The following is a 25,765-nucleotide window of genomic DNA, read 5'->3' as shown; positions in this document are numbered from 1 at the left end:
GCAAAAACTGAACCTATCCTTTGAAGGTCAATTTAAGCAGAAACTCTCAGCCTTTTGTGATTTTGTGACTACTTTTGATTGTAAAAAAAATGAAATAAAAAAACCAGAGGGCTACCTTACCCAAAGAAATGAGGAAAGATGACATTACATGAGAAAAACAGACAAAAAACCTAGATGTATTCCACTATCAGCTGTGGTGACTAAAATAAATATTCTGCTTACCATCAGTGAGACACTTGGGAGAGTGGTATTGACTGAATTTTGGTTGCAGCTGCCTTTCTCAGTAACCTTCAGTACATATCCACAGCGCTAGGTAATTTTTAGCACCTGTGTGATAGTAAAGGGGTTTCTTGCTAGGAGCTATATGAGCAGCAACCTGTATCTAGCTTTCAAACTGGCTTTTAACTCAGTTTTGACTATGTTGCAAGAACTTTTTTTAGTGTCTCAAACCTAATTCTTTTCTTGGGATGTATTCTTTTGGCTTCCCAACACATCCCGGCTGCTTTGTGTTTGAGCTTCAGTTGTTTTAGTGCCTCATTTGACAGGATTTCACCACATTTAGCACACTTGCTCAGCATCACAGGGTGCCATTATCAACACAAATTGAATGTATTCAGGGTTATATTTCCTCACCACATGCTTTGAAGCTTTTACTGCCACATGGTTGTCTCCCACATCACATTTTCATTACCAAAAACCTTTCCATTCCAGTTCATTGCATGTCAGGCTATGTTAGGTAGCTAACAGTGGCAAAACACGTTTGTCTCTTCCTGGTGTGTTGTGATTGGCATGGCGATATTCAAATGTAACTAGTCCCTGAAATTATACGTTAATTTGATGTTTTTTATTTACGTGAATTACTAAGCTCATTAAGATATAAAAATGACGAGCTTTGTAAATTCAGGGTTCCCACACAATTTTAATGGAAAAAATTCAAAAACGTATTCATGATTCTTCAGAACCATGATTCTTCCTTTTGCCCCGCGTTTTTCAAACTGGAAAATTAATAAATTTATGTGATGGTAAACAAAACGTCCCAAAAACAATGCTACGTCGACAGCTGCAGAAACCTGCCATTATGTTACATTATGTGGACATTTTTAACGGAAAATCACTGTAACCATCTCATTACTCAAAACAAAATTTCATGACTTTTCCAGATTTTTTAATGACCTCGGGAACCCTGTAAGCAACCAAAAAATTGTGTTATTTTACTCTAACCAACTGGCAATATCAAAACCCACATTAAACAAATACGTCGTAGCAGTGCACCTCTGAATGATGCTGATGTTGTCTGGTTGACAAATGAAACTTGAAAGCCACAAACCATAATGTATGACCGTTAAGCACTGTGTGCGGGTGTGTTTGTGTACCTGTTTGAGTGTGAGGGTCTGGTACTTCTCAAAGGCCTCCTGAGGCAGTGAGCCGAGCTCTCTGATCTTCTTCATGCACTCCTCTTTCTTCTTGAGCAGCATGCCCTGCCTGTTAGTCATCTTCTCCAGCTCCTTGGTGTCGTGGTTGATGGCATCATTCTGCTCTTTCTCAATGTTCTTCCAGCGCTCCATGCTCTTTATGTGGTCCTTAATCTCCGACTCTGTCTTGTCAACCAGAGAATCCAGATCTGGGAAAGACATCAGAGGAGGTGGTAAGGATGGTGCATTAGAGGTGAAAGGGTTCATTTCTAATAAAAAGTTCAAGAGTATTTATCATTCTCTGAGTCAGTGACTAAGCCTCTGCGCTGATGTAATGTCACAGGCTTTAAAGCTTACTAAATTGAACTTTTCAAAAGCAGACTGAAAACAACAACAAAAAAAAAACAGCCAGGACTTGTGTTCAATTTCCATTCACAACTACTATTACTTCATTTGGCTTTACAGGCTTTTTCATCATCAGCCAATTCATTTTGTAAGCTATTTCTCCAACTCTGTCAAGAGAGACAAGAAAAAAAAACAACCTGACTGTTTATTGAACCATTAATGGAGAATTGACATGCAAAGAGTTTAGAGCAATGGAGTGAATAGAATTACCGCTTATGAATTAGGTCGTGCTGTGAATATGTCTTTAATTAGTTAGTGACAATGATTCAATATGAATCCATGTAAATTAATTCTATTCAGGAATAACTGCCTCCTGTCCACCTCATCTGAGTCATGGAGCCACGAGAACATTTACACAACAGCCAGGCTGCCTGGAACAACACGTTATCCACAGTAGACAGTTTATGGGGGAATGAAGGAGGACGCCATCACCCTTGCTGGCAAAAGAATCAAAATGCGTCCCCCTTGTTAACATCCGCGAAATGCATATATATACATACATACACACACACACACACACGGGAAAGACGAGACAAAAAGCCAAAAGTCAGAAAAATAAATGACTCTGAGAAAAGTAATTTCACATGTTGGGTTCTAAAGAGAGAAAAGCAGACAGTGGAAACAGTTTTTAATCAAGACTGGAAAGACTCTTAACACCTGTCAAAAATTAACAAACTTCCTATCAATTATCCACACTGAGAGTGAATTCTCACCACCACCGGCTGCTGATCCCAACCCATCGAGGACATCGCTAACAGACATCAGTTAAGATCACTGACGTCAGACAATAGTGACAAGTTTTGTTTTGTCAGTAGCTTGAAAAGATACCTGACATTACGGTTCCCAACTAATAACAAGTATGTCATTGTATGCAATCCATAAACTCATTATATCTGTCTCTTGAGTTACATAAATATATGTTTTTAAATATGTTTTATGACCTTAATTAAATGTGTGTGTCTGATGGTCTTGATAAATTAATGGAAATGTGTTTTTTTGAAAGGGAAGTGATTTTTTTTGTTGTTTTTTTAAACTGCTTTCCAGCCTGTGTGAATTCTCAGAGTTCACCTTCAGGTTACAAGCGTTAAACTTTACACTACCCTCACCATCCCAGTGTTGTGTTTTAAGTACAACGTGTACCTTCTGATCGCGCCAAAGTCTCTTTGACACGTTTGTTGATGCCGTCCAGCTCAGATGTTGTGGCTGTGAGCACTGTGCCTCCCTCAGTCTCTCGCAGCTCATTTAGCTCCTGTCACAATGCAAAGTAGGCCACATCAAAAAAAGAGGGTCATGCAAATTCAAACACTTCTCTTCTGACTTGTAATAATGAGATGCAATGCTTTCATTCATACAACAGCACACAATTTTATTACATTACATTGATCCAATTATCTAACAGCTGCGAACTAAATCCTTGAATTTTCTGGTTATGCAACTAAGTTTGATAATTTAATAAATAACAAAAAAAGAACAAAGCAGTAATAATATTCTGTATGCAGACTCATACCGTGAGACATTTCTAGGAAGTTTTAAGGGACAGTGTACCTGCTCCACTTGGTCAAGGCGCTTCCGTAAGTTCTCATTGAGATATGTTTCCACTCTTGTCATTATGCCCTCCAACTTGATCCTCTCATTCAACAACTGTCTGTTGTCCTGTGGGTGGACAGAGGGAGCAACAAACAAAACACAAACAGTTACCCTTTGCCAAGTGCAAACAAACAAGATGTTAGTACATTCTCAGCCTGGTTTTCTCTTTCTCTTTTGTGCCAGGTGGAAGAAATCTAATGATTAGAGTGATGCCACCAGAAAGCTGGAAACGTGAATTATGCCGGCAATGATATATCTAAAAGAAACTTTTGAACAATACTTGCATTTAGCAAGTTATAGACTGCCATAATATGACAACAATATCCATGTCTGCCAAATGTTTTGGGTTTTTTTACTACACAAGCCCATCTTATACGGTATCTGGTGAAATGTCAGAAAGGTATGGTAGTATGATTAAAAAAAAGGATACTGTCTAAACCTATGTTTCACCCAAGCACAATCCCGGTACACATTTTATCCATTTGGTGGTGGAAATACACCATAACATTGTTTGCAAACCTCCATAAAAATCATGAAGGAAAGACATTTGGAAAGGAAATGGTGACCTCATGGCGGCAAGAACAGCTCCTATATTTTTAGTTTTTTGGCTGAACAACAAGAAAAATAAAAAAGAGAGAATATAATGTGCATAATGAGAAGAGGGCCAGGGATGAAAATTAAGCACATTGGTGCAATAGATGAGAAGAGATTAAATTTTGTAAATGGAGCCTAGTTGACATGGACAGATGACAACATTTACGTCACACAAGTGGTCAAGTGGAAAGTATGATTTGGCCCTAAAACTGTTGCCGAAAATTGTGTTTTGGCAAGTCTTCTGTTACTATCCTATAGTCATCTTTGAAAACCATATAAGGACACTCGTTCATAGTCTTTGCCCAAAATTAGTAAGCAAACATCTGTGTGTGTGCACTCGCTTCAGTCCAGGCACATGCATTATTGACAATAGCTCCAAACAAAGGGTTATGTCGCACGCAATTTAATTTGACAACCGCCAACATTGCAGAACCAAACATGAAAGGCTCCATGTTACAGGGGCGGAGTTGTTGCACAACGATAGCAGGAATGGCTGAGAGTTCATTGAGCTGAGAGCAGCTGGCAAAGAAAGAGACAGAGGCTGCAGTGCTGGATCACAGGACCAACCCACACACAGATGCTGCCTGCTACTCTCACCGCCATCAGGTCATTTAAATACAAAACAGGAGGCAGAAAGGGACAGGAAACAGAGTAACAACAAAATGTAGGTAACGTGCGTATTCTCTCAACTACATAGAGGGTGGAAGGATGCGTATACATCTACTATTTAAGCAACTCTAAAATGTTTCTGATCTAAATGGCAATTTAAATCCACGCCCCATTATGTGGCTGAATTAAAATGAAACACTGCAGTTTACTGTGGCTCCACATAATAAAGGTGTCATAACGTTCTCATATCAAAACATTTTCAGTTTTCGAATCTAAATGAAAAATCATATCTTGACAAAACATGAATCTCGAGGTAAATCTAGTCAGGAAAAATTTAATGACAAATATGAATTTAGTCAATTTTGAATCCAAGCATAACTATGTGAGTAGCACAGCTTACTTAATATCAACGATGAATTCAGAAAAAATCCTAACAAGCAGCCAATCTTCTATAATAGACGCTCAAAAAATGTTCAAAATGCTTTGAATAATAGAGGGATATGGCAGCAGCAGGTGATATGATACGACCTAAAAACTAACTCCACTTACAGGTAGCCTTTTTGAGGATTGTTTTTAAATAAATGGTATTGGGACTTCAGTGAACAGTTACTCACTGCACCAGCCCACATTACTCTGAAACATTTCCTTATTTTTCTTGATCTAAGACAAATCCATACCAGGGACAAGTCACTGCGACTGTCAGTCATTTCAAGCTGCGGCAAAGTGCGTCGCAGATCCTCGGTATAACAACAGACACAAATCATGTCTCAGTATGATGCTACTGCTGACCTGCTGGAGTTGACGGATCTCGTCGTTGAGGTCATCCACACGCCTCTGGTCCTCCAGGCTGAGCTGAGACAGCAGATCTGTACCAAGCTCGGCCTTCAGTGACTCCCTAGTGGACTCCATGGCGTGCAGGCTGGCCTCCAGACTTTGGAGACTGCGTTGCTGAAGAGGAAGAAGTCAGAAATCAGTTAAAAAGTACAAACTGTGACTGAGCAGGGAACAGGCTGCACGCCAGCCATAGATCATGAAAAACAATGCTTCCAATTTGGTCAGGTCTCAACCTTCAGGCCTGTATACAGGTTTAAACGATAATATTGTGAATATCATTCGTGTATGATCACCTTGGGCATGAAAGTCTTCTCAGACTGTTGCCTCTTCTCCTTCAGCATCTTCATCTCTGACAGAATACTGTCTCTGGATGCCTTAAACTTCCTCTGTTGCGTCTCGATCTGCTGCATCTGGTTCATCAGCTGGTCGATCTCATTGTTGATGCGTGGAGGCAGTGATTAAGGAGGTATAAGCCGATGTTTATTATGGATGAGCCTTTTCATTCCCCTCAGTAGTCTCTTAGCTTAGAAATTAAAAGTTGTCAGTCTTTGTCATCTCATACATTTTCTGACTCGATTTGACCAAGTGACTACAGGCTTCAGTCGTCCACGTTACCTCTGTTGCACTGCCTAGTAGTGTGAGGCGAGTTTTGTCAATGTTATTTATGAAGTCCAATATTACAGCATAACATATCCTACATCCTTAGATCCAAAACTACATCTATAATCTATTACAGGGAAATCACGAAAGAAACCTCACAGACATGCAAAAGGGGTTGTGTGTGCGCAGAGCAGACCAACACACTTAGAGTAAAGACAATCTGGATGAAAACTTGAAAAACTGTAAATAAAGAGTTAAGTGTAAATGAGTACACACTGCCTTTTGCAAGACTAGCACTGCCGAAATGGCATCCAGTTCTTTCCCGCAGTATAAAGTAGGACAAAAAAAAGTCGGCACACACAATTGAATTAAAAACAGAAACAACAGAGACCTTTGTTTGTAGTGGCATTAGAAAATAAAAGGTCACAGGGCAGCTTGTAGGCGTTTCAGTGCGACTCAGAGCGCTTTACCGTGATTGGCCTTCCAAGGGTGAACTGTGTCATCATCGATATCAAGGCAGAGGATTAAGGAGGGCTGTGCATCACATCATTAATCTAATTTAACAGACAGGCTAATCGATGATCCAGGAGTGCAGGACTCAGATGGTCCTTTGAGGTTTACCAGAACTCAATAAACACTGAAGCCAATCAATCTGCTGATTTAAGAAGAGCTACTGAAAGTCATAAGGACTGCCCCGCCTGCTGCCCAGAGCAGATGGACAAACTAGATGGTCGAAGGCCATCTGATCATTTTCGTGAACGGGAACAGCTGACGGTCACTAACAGGTCACTAACCGCCCACTCTGTTGACCACTTATGAATAAAATATAAAATCAGGTGCATTTCACACGACTAAGTCGATAAGAGTTGTAGCAGTTATAAGCAGTCACAACGCAAATGACCTTGGCGTGTGACCTCAGTACTTCCACTGTAATGTGGTGCTGGTGGCAAAATGAAGAGAGCAACTTAAAATAGGGAGGGATGGATGAGGTGCATCTCATGCTCATCAACAGGGCAGAGGTGGAGAGTGAACAACAAGAGGCTTTTTAATAATTGATCTGTTTTCTGACTCACCGCAGCAGGAGTGAAGGACTAGTGCTACGTCATCAGATCAGTCATCTGTTTCCCCTGCCTACTCACGCACGTACGTAATAACCAGGTGCACACATTAACCCGCATACGCACTACTGGCTGCTGGTGAGAAGCTACGTAATTGGACAGGTGTGCAAACACACACATAATCATACCTGGGCGGAAGTGACCATATCCATAAACATACCGTGCAGACACAAATCCTCCCTGATCCGCCTGTTTTGCCTTCATCGTCCAGGAGTGAGTCACGGCTTTGGCCGATATGACCTAACATACACTAATCCTCTTTGACCCTCTCACTGCACCCGAGTCAGCCTCCTGCTGGCTGAAGTAGCTACATAACCCAAATGGATTTAATCCACATTAAAAATACAGGCTCAGCCATGTGACATCACAACGTATTTGAGTGAAGGTTGCACTCAGAAGGTGTTGTAACTTCTTTCAATTTCTTAAGCAGGACAAAGGCTCGTATACACCGCATCGCGGCATACGAATTCAAACGCTTCTTTATCACCAAAAGGTGTGAAGGTCACTTAAAAAAAAAAAAAAAAAAAAAGACAGATATTTTCAGTCCAAACACACTCTGAAAGAATATTGACTGTGCACGACTATGTTTCCTCTATTTCTCTGAGGACGAGTACAGAATGCCAATATCACAAGTGCCTACAGTTTATCACACCTGCGATTTTATTTCAGTGTACTTCATCAGCTAACGCTTACCTTGTACTACATACTGTCCTTATATATATATATGCAACCACATACATCTTTTTATGATAACTAACAAGTATGTCAACGGTAAAACATATTTGGAGAAACTACTTACAACTGAAACTCATCATATATCGTTTCAGAAAGATAGCAGATACTATCCTGACAAATGAAACACTTCTCTGGAACTAACAAGAAGGTGCGAATCTGATTTATGACTAACCATATTCAATTTTTGCAAAAAAAAATAATAAAAATAAATACAATTTAATTTTAAAAAATGGAAAAAGGAACAATATTTCAAAGGGCATGACATCTGTTTTGTCAAAAGGTGAATAACTCATACCTGATATGTCTTCTACTACTTCCTGTATACCCTCTGGGATAAACACAGACATAATAACTGTCCGGTGATCATAAGTGACTCAACCATTTTGTTAAAATCTATGTAAAATCTGTCCTTCTAATGAAACAATTACTTGGTGAAGCTTTTACAAAAACTGCAAATGCCTCTTTTAAACTAGAATCTATCCCCAGACTCAGCCAAAACGAGAGTAAGACCTGTCTGATCTGCAGTGAAACATCAACAGATTTCTAATACTGGAACAATGTCTGCAGCACAGCTAGACATACCGGCACTTTTTAAACCTCTTATACAAATCTCACAGTGAAAACGATTTCAATTACATGTTCTGACTTCACAAAAAAGAGCACATGCAATAAACATTTTTCTGCGTGCGTCACTGATGTAACATTATCTTGATGAGATATGACTGAAAGGATATGTTCAATGTTCCTGCGCAGGTTCTCATTGAGCTTGGCCTCCAGCTCGCCCAGCTCCTCCTCAGCCTTCCTCATGTCTTTCTGCAGCTCCAGACGAGACTTTCTGGTGTCATAGTAGCCTCCTGTTAGAGCTCCACGGTGGCTCACCTGATCACCTAGAAAGTCACAGCACAATGTAAGAGTTGAAAGGCTTAGACGGTACTGGAACTAAAATGTCTAAAACTACAAATCACATTCATGCTACATTAAAAATGAACCACGATACATTAACTAAAGGGCAGACAATTGAACTGGGAGTATAATTCATCATCACTCATCCAAAACGCAGCTGCCAGGCTTATACCTCGTACCAAGAAAAGCAACATCACACCAATCCTAGTTGCCATTTACTGGTTACCTCTGTGTTTTACAAGCGTCAGGCTCCTGCCTTTATCTGTGACTTGTTAACTTCCAGCCTGAACGCTACCTGAGATCCTCCCACACAGCTCTACTCATGGTTCCAAAATCTAGTCTTGGTCACTAAAGGAGACTGAGCTTTTGCTATGTGGGCCCCTCAGCTGCAGAACTCCCTGCCCGCCGATCTCATGCAGGCAAACTCAGTGAATTTCTTAAAACTCACTTTTATCGTTCGAATATTACCCTGAAATATCATCGCATTTGCAGCTACAGAGCATAAATCTGTTATCATGTTACATTATGTGGATATTATATTATATTATATGGTCATACTGTTGAGGCAACAACAAGCATGATTAGGAGTAAAATTGCTACTGTTCTAACTAATAATATGAAGGCAAACTGTTGCACTTCTATATTCTTAACAATTTTTTAAAAATTCAGTATGTCATAATATCACCAAGAATATTACCCTGAAATATCATCGCATTTGCAGCTACAGAGCATAAATCTGTTATCATGTTACATTATGTGGAAGGTCATGAAGGAAGATTGCTGCAACAATTCCATAACTCTCAACAAAAATCAATTTCCTCAAAACTTTTAATGATTTTTACTAATTCCATGGCTTTTCCAGGCCCGGAAAATGTGATTCTGACATTTAATGACTTTCGCAGGTTTTTAATTAATTTGGGAAACCTGTACAGCTGTCACCTTCCTTTTACGCTCTTGTGGCAGTGGTAAATTGTATGATGTATCACAGGTAGGCTTACCCTCCAGAGTAATACAGTCCATGGTGAAAGCTCTGGCCAGCTGGGTAGAAACTTCCATGCTGCGACAAATCAGGGTTTTCCCAAAAACGTGCTTAAAGGCCTTGTCAAAGTTGGTGCTGTAGCGCAGCTTGCTGATCATGGGGATTGCATCCTAATGTGGCAGAAACACATTGGTATGAATACAAATTCTACACACCTCATCGTCAAACCAAAACTGTCTTGTCATAGTGCGGGTAACAATGGACTTTATGTCTGGTGAAACTGGGACAATCAAGGGAGCTCATTGTGGGATAAAACATATTAAGTCCATGGTTGCTTGCACCTAATGTAATCAAATTAAGTATGTTTGACAGAAACTAATACACTTCCTTTTATATCAGCTTTGTCAGAGTTTATTATACCCATTTGCCGTCAGCGTCCAAATTTACTGCCGACAGTACCAGATGTAATATGTGTATGTTCCTTACGTTGGTCTCTGGGTAGGCGGTGTCCCTGACGTCCAGCTTGCTCAGAGGCAGGAATGTGACTTCTCCAGGCAGGTTCATTTTGTTGAACTCCATTAGTATTTTGGTGCTGACCTCGTCAGTCTCCACGATGTGATAGAACAGTCTGGGAAAACACGACAGCAGATAGCAGACAGCAGACAGAATAACAACAAGGAAGAGAGAAATACAGAGAAATGTGAGTGGGTGGGTTTGCTACATTGTCACTTACACTACAAATCAGGGCTGAATCATTGTAACCAAAAAAACATTGTCTGTTAGTGACATGTTAACAACACGAGGAGCGAGTGGTGAAAATGTAAAAAGCAGTCCTCACCTGGTACCAGCAGTCACCTCCACACAGGTGTAAAAGGCGGGCTCACACTCAAAGTTATTCATGACGATGCCGTGGTAGCCATTGATGACATGCTGGTTGATGCCCTTCCTACGGAAATGCTCAAGGACTTTGTTAATGCTGTCAATGCCGTTGAGGATAGCCTGGAAGACGACAAGAAAATGAAGAGGAATAATGCATCTCACTACAACTGAATAGAATCTGCATCTAAAAACTTTGTATAAGAAAATAACAAACATACAAATATACCAAAATATTGAATGAATATTGATAAAACAACAACATAGCATAAAAGCATAACAAATCCTAATTATGCCGTTCCCATAATGACCAGTGTTCCCTTTAAATTGACTGCTTCAGCCTTGAGGATCGGTCATACAGCAATTATTCTTTCAAAACAGTGGTGAGGAGCACCAGGAGCAAAAGCCAGGATGTGAGTTTTCATTCAAACAAAATTATGACTGGTGTGTTCACTGCGTGACAAAATAATTTGAGCACACAAGGCCAAATTGCCTCCTGAACCGATTGCTGACAAGCAATGTGGCATTTAAAAGGCTATTTTTCAAACCAAGTCTGTTGCAGCACTCATTCCACTTAAAACACATCGGGGCTAACACAGATCACTTCCAGCAAACTTCACAGGGAACAACAAGGCAAAACAGCATCACCAGTCTGTTTAAACTGAATAATCTCTGGCGTAGCCCAGCAAAAAACACAAAAACACCAAATCCACCACCACCTTAGCTTGTCATTTGCTACCGGGCCTGTTTGTAAAGCATTATGTCCTACTACAAAAAGAAGAAAACTGTCTGTCTGTCTGCATCTTTTTTTCTCCTCAGGGGGTTGCCCAATCAATCTGAAATTGCACAGGGGCAATTGCATATTGTACCAGCATTAGGCTGGTGACTGGTGCTAATGTCTAAACCTGACACTTGCTATTATTATAGAGGGAAGAGATGAAATACTGTGCTGTGAAAAAAATGTGAAACTTAAGTTGCATGTTGGAGATACAATCACAAGGAAAAATGGATTTCAAATATACTGTCACACATACTGTGAAGTACAGAGAGAAACAGAAAAAGAACATTGTATTTTGTTAGTATTGTGCAGCACTATGAATGGTACACTATTAATATAAATTGTGAGAGAGGGTAGATAAGAGTCCGCCCTGTTTGCTGGAGACAGGATGAGTCAGCCGGGACATATGAAAGAAAAATAAATGCAGGACATTTGTCCATGAAGCCACAAACAGCCTCCTTTCATCTCAGCAGACATTATTCAGAAGTGATACTTGATTGATGTGTATGCGCAGAGGACTTGACTGGCAGTTACAGGATGAGGCAGCGGGGAGTGAGTCATATGTAAATTTAGCTAGCTATGATAAGGTGCCAGTAGCGAGGCAGATGAATGATTCCTTTTGATATACCTATCCTGACAACTGGCTGAGTCACAAAGTGAGTCCTTCGCAGCATTCAGGTGGGCTCATATGGCGAGAGAGGCACTTTTTTTGCTTGGTGTTCAATTTATCTTCACTTGCCAATTTCCTCTCTCACTGTACTCCAGTAAGTGAGTGCGTGTGTGTGTGAAGGTTTAAACGATGTGAGGCATGGCAGGCCTATCAAGTGTCATCCTGAGAAAAGGGCAGGTCTGGACTTTGATCCAGAAGGAAGCATTAGGTATCCTGTAGCTTGGTTATGCAAGTCAATAATTACGCAAAGATGGACAGTGACACAGACCTTGCCGGTAGCCGCTCGAAGGAGCTGCTGTTTCTTCTCCAGGTCCTCTCGTTTGGCTGCCAGGGCCTGCTGCTCCGCGTTCTCCTCACGCCACAGGTAGCTGGACAGACACAGACAGTCACACACTGTTACACTTATGTCACCAGAAAGACCAAAACCCAACTGCAGCCAAGATATTCATAGAAGAAGAGGTCAGTGATTAAAACAAAAACAAGGACACTGTATTTATTCATGAATTATTTACATAAAAAAAAAATTCTTCAGCAGTAGATTGTGAACATGGAGTATAAACTGTCAGGTCATTTTTTTAAGTCACCAGCATGAGACTCCCTTCAGACATTTTGGTTCTCTTGCTCTCAAACATGATATGTCACACACATGACTCTGCCCATCCTGCCCTCTTTCTCCTGAGCTATAAAGTGTGAGCAGTAGGGGTGCAGAAATCCACCAATCTGGATCAACATATCCATACAATGAGCAACGATCCAGCGTCATCAACACAAAGTGCAAACATCGAACCGTATCATCCTCTTATGGATGCGTACTGATTGTGAAATTCAGTTTCACAGTCAAATAGACGCGAACAGATGATGGCGAGCAGATAAGAGGAAGACGGTGAGGACAATATTATTTACTCTGGAATAAATCAGCAGAGAGGGGATGTTAAGTTTTCGGAGAAGCTATGGGTCAACAGACAACTCATATGTCACATGTTAAACAAAAGCCATACTCTGGAAACATGACATACCTGCCGTGAATCTCACTCTGCTAACTTCACAGCAACGTTAGCTACTCTACTTCAACAACATAAAGGTGAGAAGATGTGCATGCTGTTCTGTCAGGAGATGCAGTGAGGAAGAGAAAGTATAAATAAGACACATAATTTGTTAAACTGTGAGTAGAGGTAAAGTCCGCTAGGCTAATTCATACAATGTAAAACATGGCTTGCATTAAGACAGTTGTTTTGTCTGTGAACCTTAACAGTTATTATTTAGCCAAATGTTGTACTTTAGCTCAGTGATCTTGTTGTTCAGCCATGTTTGACCACTGTTGGGAGAAGTTTACTTCAGGGCTTTGAGCCAAGTAGCCCTGAAGTTTTAGGAAAGCGACAATGGTTTGGGTTAAAATTAAAAGATTTCCTCCATTTCAATTCTTTATCCGTTGTGTTCATCTTTTCTGGCCCCAAAAAAGAAAGGGGTGGCAGCTTCTTGTATAGCAGGTTGTGTTAATTGGGCAGCGATATTGTCTCATATCCATCGCCGGCCCCTGAATCAAACTGAATTAAAATCATAGCGTGACAGACTTTGTGATATTAGCAAACCGTCGCTGTCCAAAGAATCAAAATAATATCATATCATGATGAAACTAGGGATTTATACCCCTAATGAGCAGATGAGTTTGTATTTTTTTTTCTGCAGGGCTCACGACCCCAACTATTTAGTTAGACTTTGCAGCTATGGAGCACCAATGTGACTTGAAAATATTATTAATAAATGAACTGGAGAGCTGTTTGTTTGTTTCCAGCTCGCAGTGAATCAATCACATTTCACGGCACCACTTAACGGTTTAACATTCTGCAGGCTGCTGACAACACCTGTCGTCAGGAAACTTTAAGGACACAACAAAAACAACAAAATTTTGGGCCCGAGATGAGCTGGGTGCCTCAAAATAAAAGCATCAGAGGTTCTGCTTACATTGATTATTTTTCATGTAATACTTTTGGGCTTACAGTAGCTTAGAGGAAATTTCAGTGGCAAGAGACATATTGTGTCTCAAAATACAATCTCAAAATATTGAATATTTTTTTGGCATATCGCCCAGCCCTAGTAAAAAAAATCTCAAGAAAGAAAAACTAAGGTTGATTTTATGTTTGAGAGGTATTTATCTTCCTGAATATGAAGCAACACAGTAACAACACAATTCCTTGTTCATATCTGTGGATTCATTATATGCATGTATGCAATATTAAGTGCATTACAAGAGCATTCACCCCCTTGATTTTGACATTATTCAAAATAATTTTGATTTTTTTTTTCTATTCTCAAGTGAGGCATAAAGTACTAGAATTCTTGTTACAGAATCAAATTTATTAAATAAAACGATAAAGGTGCCAGAGCAGTCTGTCTTGTTTAATTAGGGTGTTTTTGTCATTTGTTGATATTTTTAGATCACACACTACTAATAGCTTGCAGCTGTGGGGTCTGTGTGTTGTGATCCTTCTATCAAAGATGCCATTGTGCTGCCTTTTCACCTGCTGCACCTTAACAATGGATCACAGTGAACTGGAGAGAGGATTCAATATCCCACAAACATATTCATGAAATCTGTTTCATTTAGTGATGGAGATACTGAGGGCCTGTTATTTCATTTAATGAAATTTAATGTTAAAAAAAAAAGGTCCTAACCTTTTTTTTTTTTTTAACCTAAATTAAAAAACACAGTTTTCCTTTGTTGTGTTTCAAGAAGCAGGGGAGCAGCTGTCTGGAAAACGTTTTCACTACTAACCAACAACACAATTCATCCACCTTGGAGGAGCTTTTAAAAGCAAAAAGGTGTCTGACCGCGGAGGCCCAAGGCATCATCCTCTCCGTTATATAAATAAACCTCACGGTCTCACTGGACAGAGGAGTCCCGTTGACACTCACAGCAGACAATACTCTGGCATGTAACTGAGGGTTGCCAAGAAGAAAACAGCATGCTGGCTTAAGGGAAGTGACACATGAAAGATTCATCCAAATCAAGTGATGCAGTACTTTGTGAAACTGCACAACAAAACATTAAAATAAAAAAAGCAGTTTAAGTCCAAAACAGGAGGACAAAGAGAAGATACAGAGAAACACAAGGTTCTTACTTTCTTTCGCTCTGCAGCTCATCCTTCCTGTTCTTAACCTCATAATACTTTTTGTCGAGTTCCTCCACGCGGGTTTTGACCTCATTCAGATCTTGATCGAGTTTCTAAAGAGAGACAAGTTGAGAGTTGGTGAGATAGACTTATCTGTCAGGAGGTTAGATTAAAACTACAGGAAGCTTTTGCCAGAAGTTACATGACACATAGATTATACACAGGGTTCCTAGAGCTGAAGGCGAGTTAGATTAAAGACTTTCAGAGACATTTTAATGCCACTCAGAATTCAATTTATGACCGATTTTAAAATAACCACAATCGCAGGAAAAACATAAACTGGCATTAACTATTCAGGGTTAGGGACAATTTTAACCAAATGTTTATTGTAACATGTCAGAATACAAAGTCAGACAATATATTTTAAATATTGAAAAAAAAAAAATACGAAATGTTTTTTTTTAATGTCTGCTGTCCTGCAAGAGGCAAATGTTTTGAAAATATTCATAGTGTCCTACTTCCAACTAGCATTTTTAAGACTTGAAAGATCAAGTCAAATGTAATTAAGGTCTTATTTTTAGATTAATTCAGTTAATGCCTTTTAGGACTTGTTGAGGATTCACCGGAAACCCTGCATACAGGAGCATATAAAAGTTCCTTTGAAATAAACCAAATATTTACAGCTCTATGGGAGACAATGTGAATAAACTTCAGTTAATCAAGATTAAAAATCACAACAGTAATCAGGTTTTTTTTTCTTTAAATGAAAAGGTCATCACATTGTCATCATGTTTAAACAGGAAGAACATACGTTGTACTGCTCGAGGTTCTTCTCCTTGTTGGTCTCTGTGTCCTCCAGGTCTTTGTGGATGGCTGCGATCTGCCTCTTTTTGTCATTGATGGCCTGGTCCAGAGACTTTAACTCCTTCTTGATCCACTTGTCCCTCTCTTCCTTGGAGGTGAACTGGCTTCCACGGCCCTGCTTGGCGTACAGGTCAGTCCTCTCCTGCGTAGCCTGGGCCAGCCTTAAAGAAAGCACAAGAGTTTTTAAAAGGAGTATAGGTGTGACTAGTTAGGAAAGAGAGGTCCAAAAACTGTTTTCTCTGGGTCACCTTCCTTCAATTTAGGATCCCAAATGTTCGTAGCACACCTGAATTAAATTACTTTGTGCGAAAATCCTCAAATATCTCATGTGCATCCACCCCTTGACCTCTGCTATCCAAATGTATTCAAAGTGTGATGACTGACTCATCGAGTTGTACCTGGCCATCAGCCGCTCGAGGGGCCATTTGAGGATGAGTCATCCCTACCTGGATATGCCCCGCTCCTCTTTCTCCTTCACCATGTTAAATTTGGGTTCAGTCTCCTGCAGCTCTTTCTGCTTCTCCTCGATTTTTTCCAGCAGCTTCTGACGCTCCTTCAGCAGGCGTTTCTGGGAGAGCAAGGAGGGACAATTTTACAACAAATGTTCACAATGCAGAGTGTAAAGGTGAGAAGGTAAGAAACAGAAACTTGACAGAAAGAGGATTTTAAAAAGTACTGATATTTCTTTTTACATTTTATCCATGTATCTTTGGTACATTTGCTCCTGTCACCATATCTCACTCCAAAAATGTAAACATTTGGACAAATTAGAGATTTTGCACAATTTGTGTGCTCCAAATAATGCTAACAAATACTAAAGGAAATAATTCAGATGCTGCTCAGATGCAATATTCATATTTGGCTTGAGGCTGAATCACTATAATATAATTTCTATAATGTAATAAATAGCCTACAATTATCTCCTGACAGCAAAAGCTGAGAACAAGTCCTGTACAATTTCAGTCTATTTTATGACACAGGATAGATATAAATACAGAGCAAAGGTAAATTGTAATAAATACCATAATGAATTATCATGATTTCTCAATTACCATCACTGTCACTGGTGGTTTCTGTAAACCAGCATTACTTAACCAGCACTAGATTTTTGACTCAACATATTTCATATAATGTTAGACATGTTTTGAAAATATAATTGAAACTATAGCCAAGCCGATCTCTATTAAAACGCATTCCAAAACAATCTATTATTTTGAAACCATTTCCAGGTTTTGAAACAGTTTTTCTACTTTTGTCATGTTTCCAGGAATTTCATGACAGCAGGAACAATGCACAAGTAATAAAAAAACAAGAATACTACAAGGAACTACAATCTACTCTAAATCTACACGCAATATTCAAAGACTAATAACATGTTGTGTCTTCAGGAAACACAAAGCAAATACACAGGTAAGTACTTGTAAAAATAAGTTACCATTCTGGAAAAATAATCAAGATTTAAATATCATTCTGAAAATCTTTCTCCTCCACCTTCGTTGGGAATCTTTGCGTTCGCACAGATCTCCCCAACAGACGGATCTTTCTGTGTGGGTCGTCATCCTAAAAGTATGAAAACCTCGACTTTCCCCCCGTGTGTCAACGCCGTCTCAAACCAGAACCATCAGCAGCTAGTGACGCAGTTCTGCTTCCCTTGCTTTTCATTTTGCTCCAGTAACTTTTGGCTGATGCTCTGCCAGCCGTAGCCAGGTGGGCTTAATCCAACCAACAGCCAGCATGCTGCCTGGGACCCATCATGGGTCACACACAGACTGAGCCAGTAAAGCCGTTATGTATGATTATCGTCTTCATACTCACACACGTGCACACAAACACACACTGAACGCACGGCCATATGGAGAGTGACTCATGCCAGCTCAGTACACACAACCTCATGCCAGGAATGATGTATAGTGGAGCTGATGGCAAAGAGTCTGATACACAGGCTGGATCTTCCTCTGTTTTGGTTTCTTAATTCACTATGGGACCAACAAATGTTCTTCTGTAAGATTCAGAGCTAAAACTTTCAACTCTATACATTTGGCTAAACTGCTTTTGATTAGCTGATTATGTTGTAAATGAATTATCAGTAGAATTAAACATTTACTGGTTATAATTTTCAAAAACTGCTTCTTTTGCTATTCTCAACTTAGGATTTAACAGTAAACAAAAAAAATATAAAGATATAATTTTGGCTCTGGTAATCCTACTTCTCTTTTATAAATTGCATGATGACAAAAATCTACCAAATTGTGAGGGCGGTGTTCTCAAAACAGACAGCAATCATGCACTAGTTCCTATCTTTCCAACCAGTAAAGGACGAGTTGAGTGGGTGAAAAAGGAAAATGATGACCATCCTACTCTACATACAGTGATGGTGCAGGGTAGAGGGGGTGGGGGGCGGGTGGGGTATTGTTGGTGCAGCATCACGTGTGCAGAGTGACGCAGATGGGAGGCTTCCGTACCCTCTGTTCGCTGTTGCCTGCCAGCTCGTCCTGCAGGTCCTTGGCCTTCAGCTCGAGCTTGGTCCTCTGCTTGATCTGCTCCTGGCGCTCTGCCGAAAGCTGCTCTCTCTCCTCCTTCATGGCAGAGATCTTAGACTTCAGCTCTCGCACAACACGCTCCGTCTCCTACAGAAAGGGAGCCAAATTAAAGAAACAGGCTGTGAGATTTAATTCAAAGGAGTGCAAATCCAACAACTTACTTCCTCTTCGGTGATTAATAGACTATCCATATATTTACCAAGGCCACATACTGTCAGGAGAGCTGGACACGGAAGTCTTTAAAAATGAGTTCAATTAACCATCTATGTTTTTATTTGGTGGCAGGGTTACAACAGAACATATAAACAAAGACTAAAACTGTTGAAAAGTTTCTGTATTCTGTGTTTCTAATACAGCAAAAATGTTGGATTGATTTACGTTCAGTGACATCATTTATCTCTTCATTAAAATCACATCCTGACAAAATTCCCACAGTGATACACTGATTCACAACCATATTTGCATGATGACTAAGTTAAATTTTGCTAAAATCTGTCACAGTGGGAGATAAGTCAGAGTAATCTTGTTTCCAAAAATGATTTCTGGATTTAAAATAATTGGATAAATACAAACACTGAATTGGATGTGATTTTGAATAATTTACTAAATATTGTGACTCCTTATTTAGAGATAATGCTGTGATGATAACTACCATGTTTATTTTAAACCATCCTTAACTCCAGTTATTAATACTTCTGCACGGTGAGATTCTTTACCTCTACTTTGTCTCTAGCATCTTGCTGAGCATCACGAAGCTGTCTGGATTTGTCTCCGCAGGTTTCTCTCTTGGAAGACAGCTGGAAGAAAGCCAAACAGAAAGTTGTGGTACTACGGCTGGACACAACAGAGGAAAAAACTTTTTTTTTTGGTGCACAGTGATTACTTGATTTTTGCATTCATTTGTATTTAAGCAAAAAACATTTTTTTCTATACATTCTGAATGATGGGCAGCACCAAAACAGATCAATCACAAAGTGTAACATGTTCAGTCTCTTACTCTGTAAACACACTGTACATATATATATTATTTTTTTTACCTCATCCAGTTTGGCACGGGTTTCGTTCAGCTCCTGGTTGTAGATGGTGTACTCCAGGGCTCTTCTCATCTTGTCCCATTTCTGGTACTGAGCCAGCTCCTCCTTCTCATCTTCCAGGGTGTGCAGACGCTCCTCGATGTACTTCAGCAGCTCATTGATCTTCTCTCGCTTACCCTCTACCAAACAAACACGAGAAGTTGTTTTTAGAAATGTAAACCAACTGTACAATTAGTTTTCTGGGTCTTTTTTTTTTTAAACAAGTGATCACTTAGCGTTGAATGCTGTGTAGTAGCAACTTTAAAAACATTACAATAATAATAATTTATGTCAGTTTATGAGACAATAAAGTTAAGAAGCTTTTACCCGTCTCCTTCATGAGAGAAATGCTCTCTTCTTTGCGTTCATCGTACACACGTGTCCCTGCCACCTCTCTCAGCAGCTTCAGACGCTGGGAATCGGGTGCTGTGGCCATTTGGTTGATCTGCATTAAAAAAAATGACATAACCTGTGAGATGGACCACCCTACACTCTTCCATTATAAATTCAAAATGCATTTTAGCAGATGTTGGTTTCGGTTTTTAACACAAATCATTAAAAACCAGCTGACGATGAACAGGCCAAAACAATCAGCCAAGTACAGCTGGCCCTCTCTTACAGAGCTGCTGAAATAGTTCAATGTGTTACACAACACTAAAAAACAAACTAGTATGTCTAAAACAAGTGTTAGATTGGCTCCCACTCCTTTCTCACCTTTCCCTGCTTGACGATGTAGTAAGGGTTACTGCGGGAGAAGCCGGCACTCTCCAGAAGGTTCATGACGTCATTCTTACTGCAACAATCACAGCGCCATCAAACAAGAGATTACATGGATTCACAGAGTTTCCCGTGTGTAATTGGACAGCCCATCCACAGAAATACTTACGTCACCATCTTCTTGTCTAAGAAGTACTGGTCCTTTTTTGCGCCAATGACACGGCGGAGGGAGACTTCCTCTTTGTCAATCTGGCGAGAGACACAGTTATCACGGGTAAAGAGAAGAGTCACACATAGTGGCAGAATTGGATGGTTACGTCACGGTGTTACCAGGCTGCAATCTTCAGATTTCTAGAGCGGCGCAAACATCATTATCAGAAAAAATAAGCACTGTGTGTTCTGGAGGCAGCGTGACTACAATCAGTGGTCATGGCAGTTGTCTGCAATTTACGGAGAAAGTTCAGTGTGAACTCAATAACATAACACAGCGAAAATACACCACTTCCACAGGTGGCCTGGACTGAGGATGCTGAGAAAAGTTATTCTACAGGTGATGCAAAGATGTGGTACTTTTACTTCATGTACGGATGTAGATCTTGACACGTACCGGTACAAATGCAGGGTGAAATGGATTAAAATACCTGTCTTCCAAGCTTTTCTTTTATTCTGTATCTAATTTGGTAGTTAAGTGTCATACTTTTTATGCTACAGTTAAGTTAGCACAAGTGCTATACACAACATTATCAATTTCACAATCTGCCAAACATCAGCAGTAAAAAAATTAATTAGACATATAACAATATGCACATTTAAAATACAAATGGGCATGAGTACTTGAGTACTCTATTTGGATGTCAAAATTTTTATTTGGATGTCCGTTTTTTCGTGAGATGCATTGATGTAACTGCTATCCATGAATAACTGCACAGATTCATACAGTAAAAATAACAAGTGATGTTTGCAGAAATTTCAACAAAATAGTCAAAATCAATGTGCAGAGCAAGCTATGTAACGTTAAACTTTTGTATCATAGCTTTTCTACAGAGTATGTGCAGCGCAAAAAGGTAGACCAAATCTAACTGGATTTTTGTTTGAGTGTTCATTTCAATCCCTATTCTTATGTTAGATTTTTTGCAAGCACTTGATATTAACTGAACGAGAGTACTCTGATATGGAAATTAATCAAAATGCCCATCCCGAATTTAAACTTACATTGCCCAATCCAGTTGATATGCCAAGATACCAGCAGACCTCAAACTCATCAGTGTGCGTGTGATTACAGTGAGAGGGTCAATGTGAAACGTTTGCCATTCTTACCGGCAGCCTGTTGTCAGAGTTGTCAAATATAATCTCCACAAAAGCCGAAATGACACGAGGACCAGTTCCCTCCTACAGTGACAGAAGAGGAAAACAGAATGATTAAATGTACATCTTTATAAATAGGTTTGAATGATAAAATGTGTTTCCCATTGTGTTTCAATCTCCCACTGAACATTATATTTTAACAAAAATGCAACACATCCTATAACGACTTCTGTAATCCACGGATTATTAGGAAGTTACACAAGCTTTAGTTAGATTAAGCATGTAAAAACAAGACATTTCTACAGAAACACTGTGTCACACAGCTATTTTCACAACAGTAGTTGGAATCTGACATTTGCCTGAACTTACATGGAGCAGGGCCAGGCGCTGTTCAGGTCGCAGGTGGCTGAACTCATCGCTGAGCACAAACTGGATGGCTAAAAAAGCAGGGAGGAGCAACAGTTTTACACATCAACAAAATAACTTCGCAGAAGAGGAAATGTTGACTGCTGTTTGGTAAAAATTCACCGAGGCAGACATACCATAGAAAAAGTTACTTTTTCCTGACCCATTTCTTCCAACTGTAACAGACAAGAAAAACACACAAAATGAGGACATGGTGACACATGTAAATAACCAACCGCAAGGACAAGTCACCAGTTTGGGTCTGGCAACTTATGTAGGTTCCTTAATTGAAAGTAAATCCCCTCACACTCACGTGCATACACGGATCAGCCAAAACATTAAAACCACTGGCGAGTTAAGTGAATAACATTGGTCATCTTGTTACACTGCAAAGTTGTGCTGGGAAACCTTGGGTTCTGACGTTCATGAAGATGCCACCCGACACACTCAATCCACCCCAACACTGCTGCAGGTCCGAGTGCCCCCCTCATGGCAACGGCACTCCCCAATGGCAGAACCGCTGCTCCCCCAATGCACCATGCTACACCACAACAATTGTTCAGGAATGGCCAGAGCAATGTGAAAAAAAAGCTCAAGACATCAACTGGCCTCAAAAACCCCCAAGATCCAAATTTGATCGAGCATCTGTGGGACGTGCCGGTACCCCAGAGGTACCCCTGATCCATGGTGGGACATACTTGGATTGGATTTAGCTCTGACCTGTACACACATGGACACAGGACCCCTGAGGGGTGTCCTTTGGTATCTGGGCACCAGGGTGTCTGTGGCGAATCCTTTGAGTCCTGCGTGTTGTGCGGTGGGCTACTGGCACGTTCCACGGATGCTTCATCAGATTAGAATCTGAGAAATTTGGAGGTCTTGAACTCCTTGTATGTTCAACAGGCCATTTCTCAGCAGGTTTTGTGATGTGGCATGGTTTATTGTCCTGCTAGGGGGGCCACTGCCATAGTGGAGTACCACTGCCATGAGGGGGTGCACTTGGTGTGTAATGGTGCTTGAGGGGGTGGAGTGTGTCAGGTGGCATCCGCATGAATGCCAGGATCCAAGGATTCCCAGCAAAACATTGCATTGTAACAAAATGATCAATTTTATTCACTTCACCTATCAGCGGTTTTTACCTTTTGAAACCTTTATCAACTTCAGTTTCTTGTGTTACGTTCAGATGCCTTTTACTAGCGTTTAAACCTTTGAAACTTGAGCAAAATGGTGGGATTTCTATAGAAAGTTCAGCTAAAAAGGCAACATGTGCCTTTCTTGGCAAGAGATATCCAAAACATTGCAAAAAGGGAAAAGCTGACAAGAAAATGAACTGAAAATTATATAATAATAATACATTTAAATGACAGAAAAGGAGAATGAGCAACAGAAAATATATTTTTTTTTTTTTTTTTTTAAAAATTAGGAATTATTTATTAGAGTTCATATAAAAATATATATTTTTTAGCACTTTCTTTCAAGCCATTCCCTTGTTTTTCTTTTAATTACCATTTTGCTTTTCTTTATGTGTGTGCTATTTTTCAGGTAATTTTCTTTTAACTCTACAAAATCCTTCCTAATTTTTGTTTATTTCTCTTGAAGTTGTTCATTGCCTTACATATTTTTGATCTGACATTCCACCAATTTGTTGTGATATCAGGGGGTTAATGTTGTGGCTGATTGGTGTAGAGTGTTGACAAAATGCAATACAGAAAGAAAATAAGAGAGAAGTTGAGCACATACTAACCGATGACATTGTGCTTTGGACTGAACGGGTCTACCACGGTCTGGTCCCTGTAACTTCGGAACCCCTGGATGATGACCTACACAAGAACCCAGAGACCAGTGAACATAACCACGTCCCACTACGGAAAACAATAACCACATACTATAACCTATAGAAAGTCAAGTCATAGGACTGTGCTGGCAGGCCATGAAAAACTCCTGAACACAGCAATATTACTAACACTCACTTTCTATAATGTCCAGATAGACTGAACAGCTATAACTTTAGTGTTTTGATCTTTAATCTTCTGTATTGTCGGACTTCCCTTGATCATTATTGGTCATTAGTACAACCTACTTCCATTACCACAATCAATATTGACATCATTATTTTTAAAAAAAAAAAAAACATCTTAAAAAGGACTCTAATTTGTAAAGACTTGTAGCACTTCAGGGTTGGAAAGTAACTTTTTTGTCCACCTGTCAATTTCTTTCAGCCACTTTATACATAACCGTTATTTTTTGTGGTGGTGATGAAGCAAATCTAGCAGCCACTTGTTTATTTTACCAGCATTTGGCTGGTGGCTGGCACTTCATTGATTCATTTATAATGCATTTCCCTTTGTAAATACAAACCTTTTGACATTTGTATATTTTTAATCAACTTTGTAACATTACTAGGTCTTGAAACTCTGATCAGTTATGCAATCTTTATTTTCACATTTTATGAATGAAATTAGTCATTTCATCCTTCATAAGCCATTTTTGACTTCTAAACTCTGCTGCAGTGAAATAACTTCTTTTGTTTAAGTTCAGACTTTTCTATACATGTGCATGTGCCATAAAAACTGAACTAAACTTTGTGCTCACGGCAGCATCAAATGCATCATAAGCGAGGCACGGTTCCCAACAAGGCCTTCGCTGTCAGCTAACTGTATGGGCTAGTTTTCATTCAAGGTGTTAACAAGTTAACACGCGTACCGACAAGATATACCATAAAATAACGACCACAGTACTGTCCAAGCTCACATCTACGAATGATTACATGCACGTATATATAGTCTGGTGCAACATTAATACAAAAGCGACAAATCCGCTAACCTCACGTTAGCTGTTAGCTTAGCATCCTAGGAAAGGGGGACGGGCTGTTCCTCTTTAGATACACACAGGTTGCTCTAGATAACATTCACAAGCTACCGGTTAGTATCTGAGGTGTATGTGGTGATTTTGCATTGCTCTGCATTTCAATTTAACCTGTGTGCAAACCGCGGTGGCACAACCATTCAGTGGAGTAACGTTAAGACAGCCTGGTCAACATTAGGCCAGTGAGAGTCGGCAGCACGCACAAGTCCGGTGTCGTTAGCTTACCTGTTTGATGTACATGGCTGTCTAAACAGGGCGTCTCCTTGGCTGAAATTGGAGATAAGCTCCCCCCGTCTGCGGAACTGGAGAAGCCAGGAATTAAAACACCCAAACTGAACAAATATATTACAAATGAATGTATTTAAAATTGGTGGAACACAGGCGGAGAAGAATAACATGGAAAATGGCGGAGGGGGCGGGAAAGACCGGACCATAACATTTTGTGAAAACAGGGTTGTAGCAATAAACACTTACTAAAAGATTTGTGTTAGTGAGATAAATTAGACGTAATTACACAATAACATATTAACATATTTGCGAGTTCAATATATTTAATATCAAGTCTTTGATGTTTGTACGGAAATAACAGGATGGCCACGTTTTTATGTACTTAACTCCCTATTTGTACAGTTGGTACAGTCTAGCTGTCTGTCTGCAAGGCGCCAAAGACTGAAAAGAGTTGATAACACTGAGTACAAACGACGGCCAAGTAGAGACAAACCCTGTAATAGACAAAAACCGGCGTTTATTGATAATCCGGCTACTATTTTTTTTTATTCATTCTAC

The 25,765-nt window shown here is 39.8% G+C and overlaps 1 protein-coding gene across 1 annotated transcript in view; it reads right to left on the bottom strand.

Annotated features, from left to right (window-relative positions):
- smc3 (structural maintenance of chromosomes 3) overlaps positions 1 to 25,387 on the bottom strand; it is a 32,996-nt gene extending 7,609 nt beyond the window's left edge. The window contains exons 1-24 of the mRNA XM_042485023.1: positions 25,205 to 25,387; positions 23,859 to 23,934; positions 22,252 to 22,290; positions 22,079 to 22,146; positions 21,722 to 21,793; positions 20,574 to 20,653; positions 20,402 to 20,480; positions 20,015 to 20,132; positions 19,652 to 19,827; positions 19,331 to 19,411; positions 18,537 to 18,701; positions 16,521 to 16,642; positions 16,022 to 16,235; positions 15,220 to 15,323; positions 12,369 to 12,468; positions 10,615 to 10,775; positions 10,263 to 10,404; positions 9,796 to 9,946; positions 8,629 to 8,781; positions 5,735 to 5,886; positions 5,397 to 5,555; positions 3,363 to 3,470; positions 2,958 to 3,066; positions 1,374 to 1,621 (exon numbers count right to left, since the gene is read on the bottom strand). Of these exons, the coding sequence (XP_042340957.1) occupies positions 1,374 to 1,621; positions 2,958 to 3,066; positions 3,363 to 3,470; positions 5,397 to 5,555; positions 5,735 to 5,886; positions 8,629 to 8,781; positions 9,796 to 9,946; positions 10,263 to 10,404; positions 10,615 to 10,775; positions 12,369 to 12,468; positions 15,220 to 15,323; positions 16,022 to 16,235; positions 16,521 to 16,642; positions 18,537 to 18,701; positions 19,331 to 19,411; positions 19,652 to 19,827; positions 20,015 to 20,132; positions 20,402 to 20,480; positions 20,574 to 20,653; positions 21,722 to 21,793; positions 22,079 to 22,146; positions 22,252 to 22,290; positions 23,859 to 23,934; positions 25,205 to 25,219 (2,892 nt within the window). The 5' untranslated portion in view covers positions 25,220 to 25,387. The remainder of the gene's footprint in view (positions 1 to 1,373; positions 1,622 to 2,957; positions 3,067 to 3,362; positions 3,471 to 5,396; positions 5,556 to 5,734; positions 5,887 to 8,628; positions 8,782 to 9,795; positions 9,947 to 10,262; positions 10,405 to 10,614; positions 10,776 to 12,368; positions 12,469 to 15,219; positions 15,324 to 16,021; positions 16,236 to 16,520; positions 16,643 to 18,536; positions 18,702 to 19,330; positions 19,412 to 19,651; positions 19,828 to 20,014; positions 20,133 to 20,401; positions 20,481 to 20,573; positions 20,654 to 21,721; positions 21,794 to 22,078; positions 22,147 to 22,251; positions 22,291 to 23,858; positions 23,935 to 25,204) is intronic.
- Between the last annotated feature and the right edge of the window lie 378 nt (positions 25,388 to 25,765).

The sequence above is a fragment of the Plectropomus leopardus genome, chromosome 4 (assembly GCF_008729295.1).
Source record: "Plectropomus leopardus isolate mb chromosome 4, YSFRI_Pleo_2.0, whole genome shotgun sequence".
Lineage (NCBI taxonomy): Eukaryota > Metazoa > Chordata > Actinopteri > Perciformes > Serranidae > Plectropomus > Plectropomus leopardus.
The sequence above is the reverse complement of the archived record's forward strand: the minus strand, read 5'-3'. Positions and strand labels throughout refer to the sequence as shown.